The sequence below is a fragment of the Amaranthus tricolor genome, chromosome 10 (genome assembly GCF_026212465.1).
Source record: "Amaranthus tricolor cultivar Red isolate AtriRed21 chromosome 10, ASM2621246v1, whole genome shotgun sequence".
In the NCBI taxonomy this organism is placed as follows: Eukaryota; Viridiplantae; Streptophyta; class Magnoliopsida; order Caryophyllales; family Amaranthaceae; genus Amaranthus; species Amaranthus tricolor.
This window is the reverse complement of record NC_080056.1, coordinates 747,164-762,500: the sequence shown is the minus strand read 5'-3', so window position 1 is coordinate 762,500 and position 15,337 is coordinate 747,164. Positions and strand designations below refer to the sequence as shown.

At 32.8% G+C, this 15,337-nt stretch overlaps 2 protein-coding genes across 11 annotated transcripts; both read left to right on the top strand.

Annotated features, from left to right (window-relative positions):
- The first annotated feature begins 2,045 nt into the window (after positions 1-2,045).
- LOC130826052 (14 kDa zinc-binding protein) lies at positions 2,046-5,587 on the top strand. The gene is made up of 5 exons (XM_057691553.1): positions 2,046-2,237; positions 2,908-2,965; positions 3,981-4,070; positions 5,099-5,216; positions 5,292-5,587. Exons 1-5 carry the CDS (start codon positions 2,104-2,106, stop codon positions 5,357-5,359), a joined length of 468 nt encoding a protein of 155 aa, XP_057547536.1. The 5' UTR covers positions 2,046-2,103; the 3' UTR covers positions 5,360-5,587.
- Positions 5,588-8,515: 2,928 nt separating this feature from the next.
- Positions 8,516-14,837, top strand: LOC130826051 (COP1-interactive protein 1-like). Of its 10 annotated transcripts, none has more exons than XM_057691551.1 (6): positions 8,516-8,638; positions 8,999-9,059; positions 10,477-10,957; positions 11,259-12,943; positions 13,303-13,509; positions 14,105-14,837. In XM_057691551.1, exons 3-6 carry the CDS (start codon positions 10,918-10,920, stop codon positions 14,408-14,410), a joined length of 2,238 nt encoding a protein of 745 aa, XP_057547534.1. In that variant the 5' UTR covers positions 8,516-8,638; positions 8,999-9,059; positions 10,477-10,917; the 3' UTR covers positions 14,411-14,837. The 10 variants fall into 10 exon arrangements, with proteins under 10 accessions (XP_057547534.1, XP_057547528.1, XP_057547535.1 ...); XM_057691545.1 differs by having other exon boundaries at positions 11,185-12,943; XM_057691552.1 differs by having other exon boundaries at positions 9,983-10,957.
- Positions 14,838-15,337: the final 500 nt, after the last annotated feature.

Below are 15,337 nucleotides of genomic sequence, written 5' to 3'. Positions count from 1 at the left end.
TCAAAGAGAAAGAAGATGTCAACAGATTATTGAAGTTCACATTGAGAAACAGAAAAGCCGAAAAACAAAATAGAATAAGAAATAGCAATTAATTGTGATGTAAATTAAGTAATAATTTTTTTTCACAAATTGTTGTATGAGACAGTCATTGCAAGACACGCCATGTATAAATGGACTCCTAATTTTAAGTTCGTCTCTTCAAGATGGTCTCTAACAAGTGTAATTGTTTTTACCATTGGCGTAAGGTTGAAGAATTTTCTAGATAAGAGGAAGAGAAGTTTATATTTTTTAGGTAAGATTTAAGAATCAAACTCTTGTCATAATTATTAGACTAACCCATCATTCTCAATGTAAAATGTAAAGTAATAGCTAATCTATTAGGAGTGCTAGTTTTAATGGATTGAAAAACATTACCATTGTATATTTGTATATTCTAAGCTTATCATTTAGCGAAAAACTATCAAATATTTGTATTTTCTACTTTTCTTTAAGAAAATTCACTTAAAAAATAGATAAAGTACAGGTTTAATAAATTTCTTAATATGAAGAGATAGAGTAATATGATTCAAATAAGCAAGGCCAAGTTATTTACTCTATTTTTGACTTGCATTTTTAAATTAAAATTTAAGGGACTTTTTGACCGCGCTTTCCTTTATGAATATGAGTTGTCGTATTTTTTTCCTCTTCAGATTCTGTTTATAATTTTTTTATGAGCGGAGTACACTGAATATAATGATTTCCAAAATTTGAATGGGTAAAATATATTTATCATGGGCTATCCCAGAGATTGAAGGATTTCTCGTTCACTGTTTCGATTTTTATTACGTACACGAAGGATTAATTTTCACTTCTCCTCGCAGCCTTACAAAAAGGATTCAATCTTTCTCATCACTTCGTCAGGCATAATCAACATAACCCATGAACTGAACGATGCAGGCAGCCTCTGTACTTCATTCTTAGATCTGAATCTTATACAAAGTTGATAGTAAATCTTATAAAAACGTTGTTTGCCTCCTCAAAACTGGGAAGGATCACCACGCGAGAATCAAAAGATTGATTATTGATTCACCAACTAGTGATTGAACAATGAATAATCTAACATTATTATTTTTCCTAAAATAATTTAACTTTTAATTAAATATAAATAATTCCAAGTATTAGGAGTGCTCGTTAAGAATGACTAAGTAACATTATTAACATATTACCTACACAATAAGTAATTTTGCATAAAAATTAAAAACATAACTTCAAAATTAAATTATAATAAAATTTAAAAAAGAAATTAAATAAGTTTATTTTTTTATTTTAACTTTTATTTTTAATATTTTTATTTTGTATTTTATTTTTCCTTTTTATTTTGTGGCGATTAACCTATAAAAACTCATCACTATTTGGACAATAATATTCATAGGTAATTGATCCGGCCCTAAAATTAGGTTATTCATTGTTAATTAAAAAACAAAATTATTTTAGAAAAATTAAATAATAAATTGAATTATTTTATGCCATGTTTGAAAGCAATGATTTCATTTGAAAATTTGCAATTGACTCAAATTTATTGTTTGACAAATAAAAAATTTTCAATTTTGGATTTGGATCAAATTCCATCATTGTTTTTAAAGTAGTTAAAATTGAGAATTTAAAAATAATTACCCAAACCTTGTCATTCTTAAGTTATTTATTTATAATTTTATAATTAAAATTCATAATTTAAAATAAATACTTAAATTTTTAAGTAAGTAAAACTAAAAATAACTTCCACAAAATTCAAAAAGTTGCAGAATAGAAATGATTGTATAAAGATTAAAGCTCAAAAAATTAGGCTATCAGGACTGCAAAGTTGATCGAATAATGGCGAAACCCCTTTATTTTATCAACGCCAAATTATAAAGATAACAATCAACACTTAATAAAGGTAAAAACGTCAAAATGGTGAATCAAACGAAAATTAATAAGAATTTAACGGAAAATGCTACGACACTTAAAATCTTATAAAAGTATTACCGCTCGTGTTTCACGAAAGTTCAATTCTACCGCGTGGAATATCCCATCTTCTTAAATTATTATAAAGTTGTTAAGAATATACATTGCCAAAGAAATATAATGAGTTTAAAGCTTCATAAGACATCAAGTCGCATTGAAGTGTTGGCTTCACACATACTCACTTCACCATCAATGGCTTCCGAAGAAGAAGCTGCTCTTGCTGCTGCGTCTACTCCTGTTGATTCTCCCACCATGTATGATTTCTCTTTTATCTGTTATCTTCTACTATAAATTATAATTCCTATTGTCAATTTTCTAATTCATTTTTAATCGCTTCATATCAACGCAGAATTTTCATCCTACAGTTCGTCTCTTGATTAATGAATTGTATGATTGATAAATCGAGATTATGATAGTTTGAACTATTTACAAACTTTTTGAGATTAGGGTTTTATCGGGTTTTCATATGCTAAAGATGTTGACTTTGATTGTTATTTCTTTTGATAACTGTGCAAAATTGCATTTTTTGTCAAGTAAATTGGATTTTTTGGTAGGAAAATTAGGGTTTTGTTTGGTGAATTGTGCTTTTCATTTTTTTTTTTCTTTTGGGGTCTTGTAGGTAATGCAATTATGCAAAAATCCCAATTTATAATTGTTATGATATTGAAAAAGGATGAGTTTGGATGAAAAATGGAAGAGCATTGGACTTTTTTTATATATATATTATGGTAATGTTGTCCCTATTATATGTTGGGTTGAAGGTATTTGGTAAGGAGAAGGCAAGTTAATGGATTTTGTGTCAAAGATTTGAGCTTTGTGCTGGCTTTTTTTTTAAGGTTTTGTGTATTGCACTTTACAACATGCATTTTGGAACCGCGATTTTATGTTTTTATTTGATTCATTTTACATTGGTTGATGATGTAGATTTGACAAGATCATTAACAAGGAAATTCCTTCCAATGTTGTTTTCGAGGATGACAAGGTATTGATGTTGCTTCTGTTTTGCATTAGAAACTATAATTATCTTTTTAATCGGCTTGTTTGATTAGGGAAGGTTGTTGTTTCTGCTGGCTTCATGTGTTTAGGGAGATGTTTTGTAAAAGAATATTGGTTCTTGGTTGTTTATTAGAGAAAAAGTGGGCAAAAGCTAACCAAAGCAATTGTTTTTATTTTGGTTAAAAGTTCGGGTGCTTAAAAGCCATTATCAATTTTATTTTATTTTTTATTTAACCAACCAACAAGCTAAAAGTCAAAAGTCAGAAAAAAAAACCAACACAAAGCCAACTACCAAATACCCTCATATAGTCGCTATTAAAACTCGACTAATGGATGTTTGGAAGCAGCCAACGTTTTGTACGGATTTTGAGACATTGTGCTTGTTGGTGTACTTTTAATACTTTGGTTTTGAATCATGTAGTCGAATCCATGATTTGAAAAGTTTGCATCAAATTTAAGACATCATTTTGGTGCCCATGTTTGAAATGTTATATTTTTTATAAAATGTGGCACTATTGGCAAGAGTACCTTCACCTTTCTTCTCTTATTGGTTTATTAAGCTCTTGAATTCCTTCATGGTTCCTTAAGTAGTGTGAAAGCTGATAGTTTGTATTTTGCACGATTAAGTGCATATTATATGGTGTTTGATAGTGTAACTGTTTTTGTTATCTGATCTAAGAGGATTTCATAACAATCAGTGCAAGTCATTGCTTATATGTCTTTGTCTTCACTATCAAGCGGCATTTATTTTCACTTCAAAAAAATAAAAGTGGCATTTATTTCGTTTTGCTCCCCCTACGGCTTTACCTGCTCTTAGATAGGGTTAACATGTCCTCATTACGTTAAGAGTTTAGGATTCTTCTATGCTTCACAAGTCCTCTTGTGTATGTATTAAATTTTTTATTATATTATACGTTGGATGGTGCTACAATTGTATATGCCTCTACTTTTTGTCCTTATGAGTCATAATAACTGATAGCTTCCATTTTGCTTTCAACTAGGTTCTTGCTTTTAGGGACATAAATCCTCAAGCTCCAGTGCATATTGTTATTATTCCCAAGGTTAAGGATGGATTAAGTGGACTCTCCAAGGTACTTGTCTCTATGCTTGCTCTGGTGTAATCAGGGCCAGCCCTAGGCAAGTGCAAAACGTGCTTACGCCCAGGGCCCCCCAAAAATATTAGTTTTTAACTATTGCTAAGGTTCGAACTTTTCAATATATATATATATATATATATATATATATATATATATATATATAATTGTTTAGGGGCCCATAAATAATCTTTCGTCCCAAGCCCCTAATAACCTAGGGCCGGCCCTGGGTGTAATATACATATGTTTTTGTTTTGGTTATGTTTCGGTGCTTTCTTTTGTGACAGTGGCTTTAACGTTCTCAATGTTGCCTTCTTGTGATTGGTTTTTCACTTTAATGTAACTGAAAGGTGATTGGTTATTCTGGCTTTTGTAATTTTGTCGACGACTTTATATGACAATTCAGTTTTATCTTTGTGCCCTTTGACTTCTGGTTGGCCAATGTTGACACTCTTTAAGACTAACTTGTAACGAGACAATTTATCGGGTAATTCTCTTAAGTTATTCAACATGCTTGATGCTTAATTTGTAGAAAATGAAAAAAAAAATGGAGTAAGTCCAAAGAAATCGTATACTTAGCTGAGTAGCTGAGCTGTAGGGGAAAAACATATCTTTAATGCAAGGCGTCAGTTAGCTTCCATGGTTGGCTTTGTGTAAGAGATCCAATTTAGGTTTCCTTTCTAATATGTTATCGTGGGGTAGGTTCGTAGATACATACACTATTACAGGTAAGGAATGAGGACTCAATAAATCAAATAGGACCTTTTGGGAAATGGGGATGCAGCATTTCTTGCAGAACCTTTTATGATCCGCGTAAAATTGTGAAATCTGTTATGTGACCGTTACCGAAACCGTATTTATAGAGATTTGGTAAGCTTTACAATGGTTAAAGTTAAAAACACTGTTATAAGTGTCCATATTAGATTTCTGCTTAACTCATCTCTCTTTTTTATGACCCCTTGATGGATTCCGTATTCTCTATTTTCTCAAACTCCCGATAATTATGACTTTGCATCCTAATGCAGGCTGAGGAAAGGCACTGTGAGATTCTTGGACGACTTCTTTATACCGCAAAACTTGTAGCAAAACAAGAAGGCCTTGACGATGGTTTCAGGATTGTGATTAATGACGGTCCGAAAGGATGTAAGTTAAACTATCTTCATAATCTCAAAATTCCAATTTATGTTCTATGTTTTATTTAACTGGATCATTTATCAGGCCAATCTGTTTATCATATTCATGTCCACCTTCTTGGAGGACGCCAAATGAACTGGCCTCCTGGCTAAGAAGAATTCCAGCTATCTAAGAGAATGGAACAATACACGACTTTTGTCGCTTCCTGCAAATCGCAACTAAGTAAACCGTCTATGGAAACTAAACCGAAATAATGTAGTCTGTTATTATCTTTTGTTTGTTGACTTGTATTTCCTCGACTTATGTTCTATTGAACATGAAATTGAACTTGTACTAGCCTACCGGGATTTATTTATGTTAGTCGTGTAACTTTCTCCTTCTCCGTATTGCAGTTTACAATGAATTGAATTCTATTCTGATGTTGGGTGACAGGAAACTCGTCTTCCTAATCAATGTTAGTATTTTTTCGTATACTTTTTGGGTCGATCTAAACCGTCGAAACCGGAAACGACATGAACCGACATTGACCCAATTTACAGTCAACTCGACCTGAAAATAACCCGACCCAATTTTATTTTTTTTTTTAAAATTTTTTTGTGTGGGGAGTACTGACTATCCTTTTCTGAAAGTACTTAAAAGTTCATTATAATTTTAGGCAGAAAGGAGAATCCCACATGATTGATGCAAGTTAACTGCTATGCTAACGAGCTGGATAGAGGAGTGATTGTATTAATTCAGGGTAGGTCCATTGAAATGGTCAATTTCACCATTTAGGTTGGGTGATTTAGTTTTATGATTCTAATGGGGTTTAAGGATTAGTTTATTGGATCAATTATTCTGTTTACTTATCTCTTTATTGATTCAAAATGTGGGTTTAACTTTTGAGTAAGAACCGTTGATATTGTCGGAATTTTATTATTATTAAAATTCTAATATAAAATAGGTGAGGGGGTTATTAGCAGTTTTACCTGTTTTTGATAGGGAATAGTTCTTATGATTTGTAGATTCACTAGAATTATTTTTTTTTTTCTTATGATTTTATGCTAATGGTTTGTTTTTTTGCACATGGGGTGAAAAAACTTGACCCTAAGAGTGGAGAATTTGAGCATTATTTATGAATTTTTGTAAGGGAAATGAAACAGTTTTCTAATTACCCTCTAATTGGGGGTAATAATGCCCTACATGTCACATCATTCCTTTAAGCTTTTGACAAAAGCAAAGTAGTGAAGAAAGCAGAAGGGCAAACAGCATTACAGCACAAACACAATTATTCATCATTGCAGATTCTGCTTAAAGCTCTAAGTTACAACTTCATAGTCTCACTGTGTGATGTTGTTTAATATTTATATATAGGTTGAATAATTCAAATAACACAAGTTTTAGCATATGGACTCTTTGAGGTTTGTCTCACCAAAAAACGGTCTCAAAAATTACTATTACGACATGAGCCCACGAGCTATCTGGTCATATTATGCTGGACTAGAAGCACCTCATGTTCATATCCATAATGGCCCAATAGAATACACCTACTAGTTATGACTTAGAAAATTTGAAACATATAGGCAGAAAAGTATAAAAAAAAAAATTAAAAAAAAATCCAATAACAATCAACTTTTGAAAGTATTTCTCAAAGTAAGCAGTTTTTATACGAAGTTGTGGTCAGGATAGGTTCGCTGTTAATAACAGCGGGCAAATAAGTCGAAAAATCAATGGGCCGCTAAAATTAACAGCGGGCGAATATATATATATATATATATATATATATATATATATATATATATATATATATACATATATATATATATATACATATATATATATATATACATATATATATACATACATATATATATACATACATATATATATACATACATATATATATATATATACATACATATATATATATACATATATATATATATATATATATACATATATATATATATATATATATATATATATATATATATATATATATATATATATAAACTTATATATATATATATATATATATATAAACAATGGAGGATATGGTCTTTGCCCTAAAAGATTCACCAAAAAAAATTTCATCCTTTGCCCTAAAATATTGAAAATAACAAAATAAAAAAGAAAAAGTTATACCTTTATGCAATCCAAGTTTATCCTAGATTAATTAAGAAGTCTCCAATTGAAAGGAGATGGTTGAGAGCTTTCAGGGTTTTTAATACAGAGAATGACGATTTTGAAGTTATGAAATTTGGGGAAAATGAAATGAGGAAGATGAGTGTTTGAATTTAGAACGCGAATGGGCCGCTATTGTTAACAGCGAGCGAATGCTCACTAGTGAAAATATAGTGTCAACTAAATGTCAGCTGTTAATAACATCGACCCATTATTTCCCTGACGTATTTGCACGCTATTATTAACAACAAACCTATTCTGACCACAACTTCGTATAAAATTGCTTGCTTTGGGAAATACTTTCAAAAGTTGATTATTATTGGATTTTTTAATATATTTTTGCTTATATGTTTCAAATTTTCTTATTACTTACGCAAAAACTTGGGAGAGACTGCCTAAATGTAAGGCGGTACAATTGCGCCGGCTCAAAAGGCAAAAAAAATTATTAAAATGCCTAAAACCCAAAATAAAAATATAAAAATTCAAATTTGATGTTAAAGGTATCAATTCTGACATTAAAATAATCAATTTCAACTTAAAATATACTTAAAATAAATCAATTAAAATAAAATTTTCAATTTTGACATTAAAATGATCAATTTCAACTTACAATAAACTTAACCAATCAATTTTGACCTTAAAAGTATCAATTATGACATTAAATTAATCAATTGCTGATCGTGTATTGCAAAAACTTATAATTATACCGATTAAGTTATTGGTCTCAATATGAAACTAAAGTGTATATAGGTCAGCCTATAGAGGTGCTAGAAGGGAAAATCTTATATGAGGTTATTTTACTAGCTCCCTCCACACTAATATAATTGTCACATTTTCTTATTTGGCAAAACCATATTAATTGTCACATTTTTATTTTTGTTTAAATTTTTTTTACTTAAATATCCTTAGTTCACACAAGTAATTACGAATATACCTCCATATACCTTACTTACCCAACTACCTTTTATTACATACCCTTCACTACTTACCCAATTACCACCTAATGGACCCCACACCATTCTTAATATCCGTGCCCAAGCATATGGAAAATTTAAATTGGTGTGTAGGGAGTATTAATTAATTAATTAAAATATTATTCTTTTCTCTTTAATCTTAAACTTTTTTTTTTACTAATTCCACTGTTTAAAAAATTGTTTACCGCTTTACATCAAAACGTATAACTGCTTCAATCCCAAGAGTATCTGCAATCGGCAATCCCTACTGTCAGTATCATTAATCATCAATCATTATCTTTCATGCTTTTTCAGGTACCACTACATTTCTGGTAAATTTAACCTTTTTCAGGCACCACTACATTTCTGGTAAATTTAACCTTATCATACTATAACTTCTGCTACTGATTTGCTTCCATTATTACGTTACAAGAGTTTGGAGGAACTGGGTTTTCTTGTAATTAATTCAATTGACATTTCATTTTCAATTTTGGGGTTTTTCTTGAGCATTTCTCATATGGGTAGTTGTCACTTTCATAGAATTTTGGATTTTTGATTTTGGGTATATCATATTTTTTCGAAAACTACTGTTTATCTGCCGGTAGAGTTATTTTAAGGTGTTTTTTGGTTTAATTTTTAGGTTTTATGGTTGAAATTTTCTGGGTTTTGGTGTAGGTTTGATCATAATTAAGATAAATTTGTTGGCATTCGCTGTTCATCTGATAAAGAATTGTGGGTGAGTAAAAGTTTGCTTCTTGTACTTTTCTTAATGTATTTTTATAGATTATTAATTTGATTATTTGTTTTTTTTTTGTCTTTTACTGTTTGTTGTTCATTGACTGATTTGTTATAATTTGAAATGATCTTTTCTTTTATGTTATAATTCTTTGATGGAAGTTGAATAGTTTCATTTTTAATGATGCATTTTGCTGATACTTGTTCTAATGAAGGGATTGAGATTTTTACTGTTAATTGTTTCCTTGTTCAAAATCAATAATTATGAAATGGAGGCTTGGAATTCTTGATTTTATTCGTTCTATCCCTATGAATTTGCTAAATTTTCATATTGTAGCAAATTTAAGCAGACAAACAGAGTAGCATGCAATTTATGAAGTAATAGATCATTATCTGAAAAGTGAAAACTGACTCCCCAAATAAGGACAAATTTGTAAGAAATGGGCATTTTTCTCTTATATTTTGAATTTGGACTACAAATACTGCCTTATATTTACGTAAAGACATGAGTATTGTCTTTATGTCCATGTGCCCAATGGTGAAAGATAGATTACATGAATATTTTGGGCTGGAACAAAGTAATTTGTTAGTAAATTTTTTTTGGTTGTTAACTTGTTATCACTAGTACGGGTAAAATTGCATACATTTGACCTTCTAGATCCAGTCCAGGTGCGGGCCACTAATGCAATCGAGTTAATGAGTGTTGTTGATAATGGGGTAATGGAATGTTGTTGGGGTGTTCCGTTTCATGATCGAATATAAGGGTATCTTTTGTTAGTAATGTCAAACTCAATTAGAAGTTGATATTTTCCTAAGTTTTATTGTCATAAAGGATGATGTGCAACTTCTTGTTGTTATCATACCCTTCATTGGTTACTAATTAATTAGTTAAGCACACTATGATTTGATTATTCTATTGATTAGGTGACTGACAGCAACTGATTGGATTATTGGATTAAAAATGCATGGCTTCTGCATCATTCCTGGATTTTTGTTACCGTGCTCTTATCTTAAAACATATTCTTTATATGTTTGGTAGCATAAGGTCATCTCTGTCTTCTTAGCTTAGTATCTGCAGTCTGCACTAAAGAATTAACTGTCGGTTGTGTTGATTATGATTAACTGTTATCTAACATATCCTGGGGCCTCAACCATCAGCTAAAGTTTTTGGTTGAGTTGGTTCCTTGACATGGTATTAGAAGCCAGTGTGACAAGAGGTCACGGGTTCGAATCTCAACCACCCCTCATTTAAAGTGGAATATTTGGCGCCAGGTAAGATGAGGGCCACACTTCTAGGCCAAAGTGCTCTTGTGTGAGGGGCATGTTAGAGTATATAACCTCAACCATCAGCTTAAGCTTTTGGTTAAGATGGTTCCTTCACATTAACTGTGAGCCATGACTATTTTCTTACTTTTTAGGGGAGTAATTAGCACTAACAATGTGGATACACATCTTCGTCGATCTTTGTGGTTGAGCCGAAAAGAAGATCTAAGCCCTGCAAAACGGGGATCATGCTGATGCTTATGCTGCTACTTCTTGATTAAGGATGAAAAAACTTTTCTTTCCTAAAGCTTCAACGAACGGAGGTGAAAACTGTCAAAAGTCTCCAAGAACACAAGATAAGAAACAGTCTCAACAGACGCGATGGAAAACAGTAGGCGCACAAAATGTGGAAAACATGTTTCAAACTACCGAGCATTTCATTCCTGTCTCTGAGAGGAAAGTTACAGAGAAGAAGACTATATCTAGAACAAGGAGCTTTGTTCTTAGGAGGAGCCAAAGTTTTCAAGTTTCCTCAGCAATACACGACTGTATAAGGGTTGGTGAACAAGACCTAGCTAGTCCAAGGGGTTGCAAAAATGGACCATCAAGCCATAGCCGGTGTGATTCTCTTAATTGGTGAGTTCTTCAGCTGAATTTACTGAATTATATCCCTAGAATTTGATAAGAATTTTTTAAAAATTATGCATTGATGCTTTGTGGACATGAAAAATCTCGAGACTTTTTGAATGTTTAATCTTTAGAAGAACATACCCGCCATGATTTTAACACTTCTATCATTTGGTTAGCAATAATGATCTTTTTTCTGGGGTTAAAAATTTTCGTCCCATAATCTACTGTTGCAGTGATTATCAGTTAACGAACAGGGATTCAAAACTTGAAAGGGTTGATATACCAACCATTCAACTACCTCATGCAGATGTCTTACATGAGCGTTCTTGCTCCTGTCCGTCTATTTCAAGCTCGCCTCGAAGTTCGTCTGCTTCAAATTCTCTCTCAGGCAAAGTGCTAGATCTCTACGTCGATGATGAGAACCATCAAAAAGTGAAGCTAGGACTCGCTGATCGTTATCCTAGAGGTTCGAAAGAGAACATGTTATTTCCTTCTGGTGATGTATCTAGGGATCACACTTTGAAGTCTGAAAAACGGCTTGAGTCCCCAAGGAAACTAGCAAAGGATGTAGTTGAAAGGCTTATAAGGATAGAACAATTTTACGATTCCAAAAAACCCCGAAATAATTACTCCAATTTGGCAATGTTGACCTCAACGGTGTACAATAAGCACTTAGATAAACAAGGTCAAACTCCTGAAGCCAATACCTCAGGATCGGCTCTCGAGGATATCCTTGACGAGAATTTGGATGCTCAAAGTTCTACCTTGCTACCCTTAGAGGAGGATTCCTCTGATTTAACATTACAGAGGAGATTGGAGGAATTAAACGGGAGGGCAAGGCGGCTATCTGTGCAGCTAGCCGAAGGTAGATTTCCGCAGTGCTGTGGTGATGTATCAAAATTATGTCAGACGGTTAGAAACCAAATCGAAGAGGAAAGAAACTTGGTGCTTGAAATTTATGAACAGTTACAAAATCAGATTGCTGATAGGATTAATGCTAAAGCAGCCTTATCATTGTTGAACGGAGAGATGAATTCGGCTATAGTGAAACTCATGAAAGAGAAGGATGAGGTAGAATCTCGATTGCAGAAGGAGTTGGATAGAAGGTCGGATGAGTGGGATATAAAGCTTCGAGAGTTTCACTTAGAAGAGGGTCGATTGAGAGATAGGATAAGGGAACTCACGGAGCAAAATGTGTGTCTTCAAAAAGAAATCTCAGGTTTTTACAACAAGGAAAAAGAATACACGGATAGATTGTCGAACATGGAGGTTCATCTCAAAGATTTAGCGGTCAAAATGGATGTAACCAAATCAGAAAAAGACGGTCTGCAAGAAAGGCTGTCTGATATGCAAGATGAACTGAAAGTTGCTGAAGAAGTTCAGTTAACAATGGACAGAAAGCACAAAGAAAAGGAAACAGAACACATGGAGTTGATCAAATTAGTTGCAAAGCTTCAAGGAATGTGTACAGAACAAGAACGAACCATTGGTGGATTAAGACATTGCCTAAATTCCGAGAACTTAACAAATAAATTACAAATAGAATTCCTTCGGTTAACAGGAGTAGAACAAGATCTGAGGAAACAGCTCGAGACTATTTCAGTCGAAACAAATTCTCTTCGGAGTGAAAACATATATTTGTTGGAGCGTTTGAAAACTATCGGAGAAGTAAGTGGATCCTCGGCTCTTAAACTTGAGCAGGAGCTTCTATCGTGCGTTAAATGCTTGCAAAAGACAGGTTTATCGCTATTGGATGATTGTATCCGAATGTGTGAAAACTTGCTTGGGATTGTAGAAAGTAAAACAACTCCGGAGGGTTTTCTAGAAACACATTCTCTTGTTCAATATGGTATGAAGATTCAGGGATTTAGTAAGGGTTTAGAGCAGCTAACTAGAAGCCTAGGGAAAACTACTTCAGTATTAAAGCAGAAAGCAGAGATAGCTAATTTTGAGCATGACTTGTGTGAAGCAGCTAACGAAAAAGTTTCGAAGGTAAGCGCGATTTGAATGTCTCTTAAATTTATGAGTATTTGTATAATTTATGATTAAATCATGTGCTCTTCTTATTTATGAGATATTGCAAGTGATATTTGCAACCAAAAGGGTTAATCGGAAACTAACCTCTTTGTTACACTAACAAGGGAAAGTTTGGGTACATCTGAATTCTGACCCCTTAAACCCCGTTTAGATGGGAGTTACTTAATGGCATGGGGGTGATGGAATGTGTTGTAAAGTATATAACAAACTAAAACCATGGTTCAAGTTAAAAACAAAGGAGAATTATATGTGAATGAAGAGAATATTTGTAAATTGTTTCTTAATCGAATACATCTATATAATTCACTTTGAAGGATGAGATGAAATCTGAGCTTGAGGCGGAAAGATTACTGACAAGTATTCTTAAGGAGAAACTTTATTCTAAGGAGAAGGAAGGAGAACATATGCAGGCTGAACTAGCTCGGGCATTGAGGAGTGATGATGCTCTTAAGAGAGAGATCCAAGATGCAGCTGATACTCTTTCTTGTGTAAATCATAAGATGAAGAATCTTGAGCTTCAGGTATGCTTAAGGCCTTACATATAGTCCTTTCACGTTGTTTTAATATGCCATATTTGACCTTTTTATGGGGAAATATTTGACTTTTTTTGCGGAAGCTTTTAATTCAAAAAACCTCGGGCTATATGGGTGAGTTTCAATGACAAGACGGAAGCCATTACTCTATGGGGTGCATTGCTTTGGCGTGAACTTTTGAATCCGAGATCTGATGTATATAACACGTGGTGCTCAGAACCACCTGGCCTACCGCCTACTGTCACATGTTTCACTAATCTCCTTGCGAATCGTGAATCAAAAAGCAAATTATGGTCAGCTTTGGGCTATTTTAAGGTCATTTTGAGAGAACCGCGAATTCAAAAAGCGAACTAACTGGCGAATTATATTACTCTGTTACGACCCAAAAGGGTAGGCCTAGGACCTTAAGAAGGATGGGAATGATGTGGAAATTTCCTCCATTTGATCATTAGTCGAGATCTGGTCACTAGGCCTAGGACCTGGCCCAAGAACTGGTCATTTTGGCCCTGAAATGCTTATGTGCTGCCAAATGAGGCCAAAGACAAAAAATGGCCTGATTTTAACCGTTTTTTCAATTGAACAGATGATCAAAAAGGATGGAACTATCAATGAGCTTCAAGGTGACGTACGGTCATATGATGAAGAGCTAACGAAAACTCGAGGAATCCTATCAAAAGTAACTCAAGAGAGAGATTTAATGTGGCAAGAAGTGAAGGAATACAGTGAGAAAAACATGTTGCTGAACCGTGAAGTCGAATTACTTAAGAAGAAGACGGAAGCTTTAGAGGAAGATACACTCTTTAAGGATGGTCAGATCTCTATCTTGAAAGACAACCTTAACAAACTTAAATCTTGCAATATTCTATTCGAGCAAGAAAACGAGTTTTGAGCATTGATTGACGACTACAGAATGGTTTATTTTTCAACCTGCGGTTTGATTACTCCGTATAAGCGAGCAACTATTGTACGTAAGGCGAAGGGAGAAAATCTATCGTATATCCGAGAATCAGATGTGGGTTATTTTTTTTTTATTGGTTTTAGTGTTAAGGGTTGTGTGTGTGACTTAAGTTTCTTTCTACTATTCTTGTTCTTTTGTACATGCAGAAATGATTTGTGTCTTACAATAGTTATAGATTAATCAAGAGTAGTGATGAATCAAAGATGTGAATAATGGCTTAGAAATGTGTAGTTATGTAGAATTCATTTTGCAATCAATTGGTGCATATTCAATTGGCTACTCATTATCTTTGTACATGTCCATACTCTATAGTCTACACTTTTATATTTTTAAATTTTATTTGATCTTTTTATTACTAGTACTTATTGAGAATAGAAAAATATTCAGCTTAATGTGTATTTAGCTTGAAAAAAAATTCCAACTACAACATCAATACATCGCCTAATATTAAGTTGCTTTGATCTAAAGAGCGTTTCAAAATCGAATGCACGCGAACTTATTAGTTAGCAATAACAAAAAGATTGTTTCCGATTAATGTTTAATAATAAACATTTATCGTCATCTATTAACTTTACATGAAAAAGACGTACATATAATATAATAAATTATAATTGAAAACTAAATTATGCATTAACATGCATCAAAGTGACACTAGTAAGATCAAACAATCAAATTACTCCACAATCAACAAAACAAATACTTCTATAATTCAAATTTGTGAAACAATCTAATAATAATTAAAAACATAAAAACTCAAGGCCAAACAAGCTGAGAATCAATCCTTAAATGAGGCAAATCATCATTATCCAAAATCAAATCAGCTTGATCTTTAACCACCTTCTGAATCCCACCTTTCTT